The 12,489-nt window shown below is 35.1% G+C and overlaps 2 protein-coding genes across 3 annotated transcripts; both read left to right on the top strand.

Moving 5' to 3' along the window:
* Nucleotides 1-1,810: 1,810 nt before the first annotated feature.
* Nucleotides 1,811-3,867, top strand: LOC106301536. Its single transcript, XM_013737965.1, has 3 exons — nucleotides 1,811-2,048; nucleotides 2,684-3,490; nucleotides 3,579-3,867. Exons 2-3 carry the CDS (start codon nucleotides 2,700-2,702, stop codon nucleotides 3,751-3,753), a joined length of 966 nt encoding a protein of 321 aa, XP_013593419.1. The 5' UTR covers nucleotides 1,811-2,048; nucleotides 2,684-2,699; the 3' UTR covers nucleotides 3,754-3,867.
* Nucleotides 3,868-4,681: 814 nt separating this feature from the next.
* LOC106304559 (transcription initiation factor TFIID subunit 14) lies at nucleotides 4,682-6,102 on the top strand. 2 transcript variants are annotated; one of them, XM_013740958.1, is made up of 6 exons: nucleotides 4,682-4,850; nucleotides 4,934-5,022; nucleotides 5,095-5,316; nucleotides 5,379-5,566; nucleotides 5,639-5,766; nucleotides 5,856-6,102. In XM_013740958.1, the coding sequence occupies exons 1-6, from the start codon at nucleotides 4,770-4,772 to the stop codon at nucleotides 5,916-5,918; spliced, it is 771 nt and encodes a 256-aa protein (XP_013596412.1). In that variant the 5' UTR covers nucleotides 4,682-4,769; the 3' UTR covers nucleotides 5,919-6,102. The 2 variants fall into 2 exon arrangements, with proteins under 2 accessions (XP_013596412.1, XP_013596411.1); XM_013740957.1 differs by having other exon boundaries at nucleotides 5,379-5,766.
* Nucleotides 6,103-12,489: the final 6,387 nt, after the last annotated feature.

Raw genomic sequence — 12,489 nt, 5'->3', positions numbered from 1 at the left:
ATTACTTGCTTAGCTTCTCCACGCACTTAAAACTTCACTACAAAAGCTACCAAGTCGTTAATGACTACGAATTATGAGCTTCAATATCTCTATGAGCCTTACAAAGCTTGGAATCAAAATCTTGGGTGTTTTTGGATGAATTTGAAGAGAGAGTGAAAGAGATGTGATTTGTGTGCATAAGTAATGAGAAATAAAGAGTAAAAATCGAAACTTTGGTGCATTAAGAGTAAAAATCGAAACTTTGGTGCATTAAGAGCTTCAAATTGGTTGTTCATGGTGGTTTATATTGATGACAATGACAATATTGTAAATATTTGGTGAAGACGAGGATGATAAGGTAAAATAATCATTTTCAAAAAAAAAATGTAATGGCATTTTTGTGAATAACTTGAACTTCAAGGGTGAATAGGAAAAAACAAAGTTTCAAAAAAGCATGAGTTATTTTTGTGTTTGACTTGAAATTTTAAGTCATTTGAAAAAAAAAATCCAACAATATATCATCTGAAAAACATTTATTTGTAAAATCTTACTTATCATTTACCAGTTAGGAGCAAATTTTTGTAAGAGCTAACAAAACATGCATCTCAAAGAAAAATATGTAAATTGGGGTTTTATTAAAACATAACTAATATCATATACAAAAGAAAATATCGGTTAGCATTTTTGTTATCCAAATCATAAAACAACGTTACAGATTCACTTTCTCTTCTATGTTTTAGGCTTGAACAAGTTCACCGATTTGGTTTGCTCACGAATGAATTTTTAGAAGATTATGTAGGAACTTATATTGAATACACGATAACTATTTGGTAACATCTTACCAACCATTATATCAAACAAAACCATGTATCAGCTGAAAACATTTCTTTCCACTATCCCTTTCATCAATCTCCGTAAATCAAGATTTTCTCAGCTTCGCTAAAAAATGGTGTGATCTCGACGGTCACATATGCGGAGGATTCCAGACAAGTGACAAAAACAATCGATTCTTGGATTACATCCATGGTCTTGTGATTCAAAATCAAAGGCAAGATAATGGTGGAAAAGCTAGGTGATGTCGGTTGAGTAAATCATCGTCGCGGTAATAGTAAAATTAATAAAAATTAATAGGAGGTGGTAAAAATCTTGGAATGATTTGGGTAATGATTTAGAGTTGGAGATGAAAGAGAAGATATGAAGTTTCAGAAGAAAGAAAAACATAAGAGAGAACACGGAGAAGGAAAAGAAGAAATAGAACTAGAGTGGTGACCAGGGAACGGTGGAGAATAATGCATTCTCTAACGTTCCTAAAAAATATCACCATTCACAAGGAATAATTTTTTCTTCTCATTCCCTACCATTCCTTTTTTGGTAGAGAAATAAAGAATAATGGTCTAACTGGTGACCATTAGAGGAACATTAGGAATGAATAGGGGAAAATGCAGAGGAATAAAATTATAAGAATGAAAAAGAAAATTATTCCTTATCAATTTTGGGGAGGAACAAATTTGTTCTATATTTCTCTAGAATAAAAGGAATGAAAAGGAATGAAAAGGAAAAATTATTCCTTATAAAAAGTAAAATAAAAAAATAAAATAATAAAGAATGCATTATTCATTTTTATTCCTTAGTTCTCAGTTAGACTCTTATTAAATTTCAGAAGAAACAACCATTCATTTATGTAATTTTATTCTTTTACGTTTTTTCTATTCGTTCATTTTTTTTAGAAGGTCACTAGTCGAACCCTAAGTGTAGGGGCAAAATGAGAAGTGAAATTAGTTTACTGGTATTTCTTCAATTAAGATGCCCATGGTGTGTATACGGGCCAATTATCTCCAAAAAAAAACCAAAGAAATTAAACGATAAATTAAAGCACAGGAGGAAGAGGAGGGGGAAAAACAAAACAAAAGCAAAGCAGCTTTGGGTTCCTTTCCCATTTCAGCCTCTACCTTCCAATCTCTCTCACCCGCTCTCTTCGGCAAACCCTCAACGCAAGATCAAATCCTTTTTGCCTCTAATTCGTTCCCCCAATCAATCGATCAAGCAGCCGGAGCTTATGATCTCGAATTGTGAGAACTTTTTGTCCCTTTTTTTTTGTATAATAATCTTTAAGATCAGTTTCGATTTATGTAGGATTAAGTCATTGCTCGCGTCAAATATGATCAACCTGCGTCCTTATGTCTCATTCCGTTTCAATAGCTCAAGATAATTGAAGATTATATAATTCAACTCGGTTCTCTATCTCCTTTTTTTTCCACTGCCTTGTGTTTGTTTGACCCGCCAAACAAAATCACTTGTTACCTTACCTTACCTTACCTTGTCTTAATCCTAGTTTTTTTTATTTTTCCTTTAGTTCAATGATCTTTGTCTGAATTGAAATGTTCCCATTGCCTCATATTCTTTGTTTTATACTCAAATCAAGCTTTAAAAGGCTAATGATCGGTCTAGGCTAGAGTTAAAACACATGTTCTAAAAAAAAATATAAGCTATATCTGTCCTGAAATTAGGCTATAGCTGTTAAGTTCAGTCATTGTTGTCTGAATTGAAATGTTCCCACTTCCTCGTACTCTTTGTTTCAAACTCAAATGAAGCTAAACAGGCTATTGATCGGTCTAGGACAGAGTTAACACATGTTCTACAGGAGATAGAATCTAGATCTGTCCTTGGTTTTGGCTCTAAGCTGTGTTTTTATGACTTATTGCAGTTTGAAGAGACTGTGGATGGCTTGTAAAGAGGACACTAATGCATCTGCGCAAGAGTCTTTAACCCGGGAAGACTCTGAGATATGTAGGACTGAATTGGAATCTCGGCGGTTTCAGGTAGATAGTTTAGAAGCTGAGCTTATGGATGTCAAGGCTTGCCTTGAGTTCGGTTCAGAGGAAGACGCCAGAAAGGAGTTAGGCGTTCTTTCTGGTAGGGTGAGAACGACTGCGACAATGTTGCGGTACTTGAGATCAAAAGCTACAGTCTTGGCCATTCCTGATCTATCTCAGATGGTACTTAAAGACGGTGGTGGTTCATCTTCCTGTGAAGATACATTATCTGAAGCTAGAAGGCAATGTGGTGGCTCCTTGGGTATAGAGGATGGAGCTTATACTAGTGAGATGCTCCAGTCCATAGAGATGGTTACTAACGTGCTTGAGTTTCTTGTTAAGAGAGTTTCAGTAGCGGAATCTGAGACTGCTGTTCAAAAGGAGATGGTACTCTTGGGAGAGGAAGAGCTTAGTAAGAAGACGGTCCAAATCGAGAATCTGGCCGTAAAGTTACAAGAGATGGAGCGGTTTGCTCACGGAACTAATAGTGTTCTGAGCGAAATGAGGGAAAGGATTGAGGAGCTAGTTGAAGAGACGATGAGACAGAGGGAGAAAGCTGTGGAGAATGAAGAGGAGCTGTGTCGTGTGAAGAGAGAGTTCGAGTCTCTTAAAAGCTATGTCAGCACTTTCACCAATGTCAGGGAAACGCTTCTTTCGTCTGAGAGACAGTTCAAAACCATCGAAGAGCTCTTTGAACGGTCTGTCTCATTATTTTCTTTGTTACAGCCTTTGTGTGTAACTAAAACATCATCAGCTTTGTGTGTGTTGTTGTTGATGGTGGAACAGGTTGGTGAGTAAGACGACACAACTAGAGGAAGAGAAGGCGCAAAAGGAGGTTGAAGTACAGAAACTGATGGAAGAGAATGTGAAATTGACAGCACTTCTTGACAAGAAAGAAGCTCAGCTTTTAGCGTTGAATGAACAATGCAAAGTTATGGCTTTAAGTGCATCAAACATCTGAACATTTGCTTATTTCTTCGCCTCATCTCTTGTTGTTATGATTTTTTCTCTTTCTTAAGACAAAGCAGTGGTTTTTCCAAAGAGAAGATCTTCCAAATTGTTGCAAAGCTGCTTACTCTATTGTTCTTTGGTTCAGATTAAAAAAAAAACATTCTTGATAACTTTTATCATGGCTTATAGAGCCTTACTAGTCCATCGTCTATGGTTTTTTCCTCCAAACAACGGCAAGTAGTTCAGGCGGCAAGAAGTACGATTTAGTTTTCTATCAGTTCTTCTTTTATGGTTTTCCTCCAAAATAAAGGCAGGTAGTTCTTACGTTTGTCTATAAGACGGCAAGAAGTACGGTTGTCCCTTCATGGTTTTCCTTCGAAAACGGCAGATAGGTTTTACAGACGGCAAGAAGTCTGATTTAGTTTTCTACCAGTATAACTTTCACGGTTTTCTTCTAAAACGCCAGGTAGTAAAAGTCTGAATAGAAGACGACTAACAAAATCCGAATTAGTTTCCTACCAGCTTCAGAGGTTTTCTCCAATAAAACGACAGGTAGTTCTAACGTCTGAATATCAGACGACAACAAATTCGATTTAGTTTCCTACTAAATCCATTTTTCATGAATTTGCTCCAAAAATGGCAGGTAGTCCCAACAAAATCTGATTTAGTTTCATTTCAGGGTTTTCCTCAATAAAACGACAGGTAGTTCTTCCGTATGAATATCAAACGGCAGACAAAAACGATTCAGTTTCCTTTTTTTTTTTTTGTGCAAACCAATTCAGTTTCCTCTAAGCTCATTTTCTATGGTTTTATTTTCCTCCAAACAAACGGCATGTAACTCTTACGTCTGTATATCAGACGGCAAGAAGTCCGATTTAGTTTGTCACCGTGACAAAACCAAAAATGACGTGGTCAATAAAATAAACCAACACTCTTAATCCACGTGTTGGCCTGATCCGTACGTAAGAGACTGTGTGTAAGATCAGCGAAAGAGGAACCGTCGTCCAGTAGGGCAATTTCAGAATCATGGAGGATTCTGCTGTCGAGATTTTGTCAGCTTCTACGCCGAAGCCACGCATTGGCATTGATGGTGGCGATGATAATAAGGTATACACACAATGAATACGACGACGTTTTCAAGGTTTCTGGGAACAATGCAAAAGCTTCGATTTTGGTCTGTGATTTTGTAGAACTGGAGAAGAAGGGTCAATGGTGTTGAAGTCTCTGTACCTATTGTGTGTGGATCGATCGCTTTTTACCGCGGAAAGAAAGCTAAAGAGTGAGTCTTTTTCTTCCTAACTCCACCTCAAAGTTTCGGTCTTTGACCTTTCTTTTGTTGACTCTATTGTAGATACCGAACACATAACTGGACTGTCTACGTACGTGGAGCTACAAATGAGGATCTCGGTGTGGTCATAAGGAAGGTCATCTTCCATTTGCATCCAAGTTTCAAGAGCCCTACTAGAGTTGTCGACTCGCCTCCTTTCACATTGTCTGAGTGTGGCTGGGGAGAGTTCAAAATCGATATCACCATCTTCTTCCACGCTGATGCCTGTGAAAGGAAGCTGGAGCTGTGAGTTTTACACTTTGTGATTGTGAGTTTCAGTGGATCAAGTTGTGATGAAATTCTTTCAGGTCTCACTTGTTGAAGCTGAACCCGGAGATCTACAGTGGCCCTCAGTCTCCTAATGTACCTGTTGTCACTGAGTCTTACAATGAGATTGTCTTCCCTGACCCTTTTGAGTGTTTCCTCTCCCGTGTGAATAATCACCCGGCTGTTCACGTATCTAAGCTCCCAGAGGGACTCAACCTGCCTCCTCCAGGTGCATTCTTGTTATTGTCTCTACTGAATCACTTGTTATTGCTGGTGCATGATTTTCACTGTAATGTTGCAGGAGACGCTGATGATGAAAGTTACTATAAGATGAAGAAAGGAGACACCAAAGATCATCCTCTCAGTCATTGGTTTTTGAAGTTCTCAGACGCAGATGAGCTTTTCAGACTTACGGACACTCGTCAGAAGGTTTACGCAGCTTTCTTACCTTTCGTTATTTAACAGGTGCAAGCTGATATAGCCGAGCTAATATCTGAATGTATATACTATTGTAACAGGTACAAGCTGATATCGCCAAGCTAAAAAGACAGTTGGTAATGGTAGATGCGCAACCTGAATAGTTTTAGTCTTCCTCTGGCTGTGAATGTTAACAAAAGAGACAAGTTTGCCAGGAAGTTTTGTGTGATACACTTTGTATGGGGTGCAAAAAAAAAACATTTTCTAACGGTTAGGACATGTAAAGAAAAGACCATTTTATGGTCAAACATGGGTGTATGAGACGAAGTACAAATGCATATGCTTTAGTTCAAATCTTTCTTTGCCATACACATGCTGCAAGTTTTTTGTTAATCCAAGTTTCACTCAGACATAGGCATTAAAGCTTTCTATCTTTCATGCATGCCTTAACTGTATAGCAGAAAAGGCAATGGAAGAAGCAAGCAATGACTTCAAAAACTGGCATTTTCCTTGTCTTTTCTATATGAAAGTCAACTTCTTGATCTGCCTGTTGTAAATTTTAGGCGCTTGCCGTTTTGTTTAGTTTGTTTTCTATGTTAGAAGAAACACACATTCACTTCTCGTGGGTAGGGTCGACTTGTGACAATGACATTTATCAGGCTCTTGTTTGGTGTAGCTCAAAGATTCAAAATAATCACATGTGAATTGGAAACCGAAAGAGAGAGAGAGAGAGACAAAGATGTCAAAATCATTGGTTTTCTCTGTGGCCATAGAACATGGGAAATCAACTCCCCCACCTTAGGTGATCCAAAGAAAATAAAATCAAATTGGTGGCTCATATTGGATGGTGAGGAATATATGTCTGCTTATGTGTTGTGACACTCTTTGCTTAGTTGGTGTTGCTGGTGATGTTTTAGGTTTTTGGATAGTAGCCCACATGGGTGAGTCTTACGATTTCAAGACATTGGACCCTTCACACTTAAGCCTCTTCTTATATTTCTCTTGGCTTTCTTTTTTCTAATACCTTGTCTGCTGGTTTCTTTTTTCTTTTTAACAAAAATTTTAGTTAACTTTTTGTAGAATTACATGTTGAACATCACATGTCTGACCTTTTTCTTTTTCCTTTTTGTTGGTGGGTCTATGAGTTTCCTATACTTTTTACTTTCAAATTCTTATAAGTTTTATTTTGAAACTAGTTAATTATGCAATTACAAACCATCGGAAACATTACATAGATGATATTACAGCCGACAATTCTACATGTCTTGTGAGGATTCATGATTGAATGCATCACCCTGAACCGCAATATGAGATCCATTTCTGACGGTACTTATTGCGTCATGCCGAAGATCTCTTGTAAGTCTTTTCTTCGATATTCTGTATAATTCAAATTTTCCAGGGAATTGGAACCTGTACCTTATGGTGTAGAAACATTAGTGAACTCTTACTCAAATCACTAGATCAATTGAAACTCAGACCTCCTGATTATCTTATCCAAACCAGAATAAGATAATCATCAATAGTGATCAATTATAATCATCTATATATTAAAAGAGAAGCATTATAACATTAGAAGCATGACACGTGTCATCACGAGAATGATTTTCGAGAATCATTAGAAAAGCAAGTCCATCTAAATATAATCTATAATTTTCATTAAACTGATCATAAAATCATTTATTAGTATTAAAAGTTGTTTTTCATTTTTTTCTTAAATAAAAACTACGGAATTACCTAATGTTATTACATATATATAGCAATTAATGATTTCCAATAAAAAAGATTTGCTAACAATTTGTATACACTCAATCATTTTTGTTTAAATCTTTGTTATTAAAATAAACACAATTGCATTAACCATATATAAAAAATTAAACTTTTCCGTATATGTTGTATTTTTAATTTTTAAAAACGAGTATAAATTACTAAACTGTTAAAAGTCTCAAACAAATTTTTGTTATTAATGGTTTAAAGTTTTTGTTATAATAAGATATAAATAGTTATAAACCACATGAGTAAGAAGTCTTATTTAATAAGTGTTTATATTAATATATATATATATATATATCATTTAATTAAACTACATATCCTATAAAATACAAACTATATATGGATATTTGCATTGAGCAAATATTGAGAACGTAACTAATATCTTTTAATTTTGAAATTTGCATTCAATTAAAAATGATTATAAATTACTAAAAATATTAGACATTTCAAATTAAAAAGTTTATTCATGGTTTAAATTTTTGTTATTAGATGAAAATAATCATAAAATCATATGATTAAGAACTTCATTTAATAAACAGATTTACTAAAAATTTATTTTATATCTATGTTAATATCATTTAAATTTAATTATATAATATAGAATTGATAAAATTTATTTTTTTATTTATTTACCATAAAATGATCGTTAATAAACAAGAGTGATTGTTTGATTTATATGCGCAAGCCAATTTAATTATATACGTAATATTACCGTTTCTCAATATTTCAATATATATTTATTGTTTTATTATTTCATAATATGTGAAAAACATAAAATAAATAATAATATAGTATAAATATGGTTTGTATATAAAATATTTATCCCGCGCAAGGCGCAGATTTTAACCTAGTCTTCGATGAATAATGGACACTTGTAATTGATTAGGGGCAGTAGTCGGACTAACTCTTCTTGTACCATTTTTCATGATTTATATTTTAACATACCTAGATTTTTATATGAAAGTGTTAACTATGTTACCTCATGCTAGGCAAGATTATAGGATAGTTTATAGGGAATTTGCGGTAGATATACAAATTATGAGTTGATATTAGGTAAATGGACATAGAGACTGTACCTTTTGATTAATACGAGTGTGCCCCTATATTTAGACTTAGGTGTAGTACTGACCAAACCGGTACCCCATCTTTACCACTATCATTTCGTCTCTTTCCTTGTTATAAACTTAATCTGAAGTATAGATTTGCTTGACAAAAGAAATTCTCCCATGAAATCGAAAAAGGCTCCACCCATCCTCTTCCTTTTTTTTTATCTGTAGCCATTGTTACACACATCAAAATTGTAAAAACTTATCTATAGCCATTATTAGACCAAGCTCCTCTTCTTTCTTCTTTTTTTTTTTGATCAAACCATATTTGCATTAATTTTAAATATGTTTAAGCTCCAACAGAGGAGGAGGATACAAAGGGGCTATTAACAGCCAAGCAAACAACAACGATAACATAAGGGATAAAATGGCGATACAAATCATAAAAAAGAATCATATGAAATCGTATCACAAAAATGTCATAAGCTTCTTCAAAGATCGCATCTAGTGTAACCCGTAGGACCACACACACTGCACCATACGCAGCATTCGATGGGAGGAAGATCCTTGCAATACCAACGAAACATGTTCATCCAATTCACTCCATATAGGAGGATATATTAGGAAAGAAGACTGATTCAACTGAGGAACAAGCGGGAAACCATAACCCGCCACATCCATATTCCACGGACTGAAAATAAGCCCAACACCAACATCCGTCATGGAACCCGTACAAGAACTGCATACTGCAGACGATCGCGCCAAGGCGATATAAATTCTACTAGAGGTCGCAAAGGTAGAACCTAATAAAACTAAATCCATCGGTATATCACCAACTAAAGTCCTATACCTCAGTTCCAATGTCACCCACACAAATAACTGTCTAGAATATTCTAGATTAACAGAGTAAAAGGAGCTAAGATGACCCTGAAAAACCTTACACGAAGGAGTGATAGGGAGGTCGAAACAAGAACTGATTAAAGGCCACTCGACACACCCAAACACAAACCTGTATATCACAGGAGAAAGAAACCCGTAGGTTAATGAAGTGTCACTAGCGGACACAGGGGAACCACCACCACCACCATTCTTTGTCGCCATCCTAGATGGAGGCTTTAGAGTTGAGATATGGGTAAAAGCTTGAGTAGATGGTATGGAGAAGAGACAGCCACATACGGCTGATGAAACCCCAAATAACAAGAAGGGAAGGTCACGGCCTCGAAACGCAGGCGTCAAAATTGGGAAATCCAGATCTAGGTTTTGAGTCATCGCCAGAGGAAAGAGACTGGAAGAGGTGTTGAGGCAGCGAAGAAGAGCAACGACGGCGAATACATCTGGAGGATCTGGTGGTTCCGGCGGAGTGACGAGAGAAAGGGAAGCCAACGGGAGGAACTTGCACGGTGGTGGGTCAGGAGGAGACCTGAACAGCGGACAGTGAGGAGCAGTCACCATCATCATCACGAGGAAAGGGGGGGAGCTGCTTCACGTGGTAGAGAGCTAGGTGGAGGAGCAGAAGAGATCCATCCAAGCGGCGTACATCGGGACTCGGACCTGGGAGGTTTCTAAATTCTCCCTCTTCTTTCTTCTTTACTAACCTTTTTCTGTCTCAACCTCTCAATTTTTTTTCATCTCTGAATGTTTTTTTTTCTATCTCATGTTAAAACTCTCTGAAATTTCCATTTCTCATTTTTCTTCTCACATTTATATGATAGTCTGTAACTACGAGATAGAAAAGAAAAAACATTCAGAGATGGAAACATAACCAAGAAAGGCAATGAAGACAGAGCTTTGTAGTCTTCATGGACGAAACAACCGGAGAGAAGAATAAATACTTGGATATTTAACATATATCTCTTGAATACTACTAATTTGAAAATGTAATATGTCACACAAATAAGTATATAGGTGTACAAGATGAATATAAACCTATTTTATAAATATTTAATCAGATTCGTTACTGTATATCCGGTACTATTAATCAATTAATATATAAAATTTACAAAAAAGATCATTGCTATATTATTGTAAACTTCTTTGGATTATATTTTATTAAAATGTATCCGGATAAAGTATAAAAAATTTGACAAATAATTTAGAGAATTATCGAATCTTATAAATATATTCGGTTACAAAGTAATTTATCATGTTATGATTAAGTGTTTAAATACTTAACATAGTTAACACCTATGATATTTGGGTTTAGGGATGTAAGGGTTTAGGGTTTAGTGATTAATAATTTTGATGTTGGTTTTACGATTATCTATTTATATTTAGTATGTATGAATAGTTATACTGTTTTGTAGTAGGTGTGATTAACTTTAACCCAATGGTTAAGGGGTGTTTATAATTTATGTTTAATTGTTTAAATACTTAATAGAGTTTAAACCTATGATATTTGGGTTTAGGAATGTTGGGGGTTTAGGGTATAGTGATTACTAATTTTGATGTTGTTTTACCATCTATGACTAGTTTATATTGTTTTGATGACAGTGTTCTTTTTTTTTTTGTGCAACGATGACAGTGTTCTCTAACTTAATATCATGGTTAAGTTAATCATAAACCTAAGGATTAACTCTAAATTCGATGGTTAACTCTAAATCCTAGGGTTAACTCTAAGTCCTAGGATTAACACTGAGACCTACAGTTAACACTGAGCCCTAGGGTTAACCCTAAATCTTAGGGTTTATTCTAAATTCTAGGGTTTACTCTAAATCTTAGGATTTAGGGTTTAGAGTTTAGGGTCTAGAGTTTTAGGGTTTATTGTTAACCCTAGGGTTTAGGATTTAATGTTTAGAGTTTAGCTTCTCTTTTTTTTATCAAAGGGTTTAGCTTATTGAGTTAACAACGTCAATTTTTTTTGGTCAATTCATATTATTTTTTATTATTTTTTATTTTTTTATACAATAACCATTTTCTAGTTATCAACATGAAAAGTCAGATCATCTATGTAAAATGAAATTATTATCGGTTTCATTTGAAGCTAACACATTTGATATGCTTATATATGATTTATCCAGTTCTTTAAATAATAATGCTTATATATGAGTGACTAAACTATTTGTATTAAATTGTTGAATATCCAGATATTTTTTTCTGTATCCGGTTGTTTTCCTAGTTCTTTAAATAATAATGCTTATATATGATTGGATATCCAGATATTTATATTAAATTATTGAATATTCAAATATTTGTTTCTTTTCCGGTTGTTTCTTCCCTGAAGACGGCTGCAAAAAGTAACTTTTTTCTTCCTCATCCTAGCACACGAAGCTAGATCCAAGACAAGTTGAATAAAAGACTATGTAAGCAATACAAAAACAACATCAAACCAACCGAAAAATGAATCAGACTCAACAACGAGCAATGAAATGCTTTTGCAAGTTGATCTCTTGTAGCTTTGCACTACAAGAAAACAACAAAGATACTGAGGGAAAAAATCGTCGGAATTTCGTCGGAATAACGTTATTCCGACGAAATTCCGACGATTTTTTCCCTCAGTATCTTTGTTGTTTTCTTGTAGTGCAAAGCTACAAGAGATCAACTTGCAAAAGCATTTCATTGCTCGTTGTTGAGTCTGATTCATTTTTCGGTTGGTTTGATGTTGTTTTTGTATTGCTTACATAGTCTTTTATTCAACTTGTCTTGGATCTAGCTTCGTGTGCTAGGATGAGGAAGAAAAAAGTTACTTTTTGCAGCCGTCTTCAGGGAAGAAACAACCGGAAAAGAAACAAATATTTGATCCGAGGAACATGTTCCTCGGTATATTCCGAGGAACATGTCCCTCGGTATATTCCTAGGAAGATGTCCCTCGGTATATTCCGAACGTTTTTTTATAATTAATTTCCTCGATGGATGGATATATGTCCAAAAACGCATCGATCAATCGAGTAAAAAATATATATCCCGACGAAGTTCTCCCTCG

This window comes from Brassica oleracea, chromosome C7, assembly GCF_000695525.1.
Source record: "Brassica oleracea var. oleracea cultivar TO1000 chromosome C7, BOL, whole genome shotgun sequence".
NCBI lineage: Eukaryota > Viridiplantae > Streptophyta > Magnoliopsida > Brassicales > Brassicaceae > Brassica > Brassica oleracea.
Note: the sequence above shows the minus strand (reverse complement) of the source record. Positions and strands in the feature narration are given on the sequence as shown.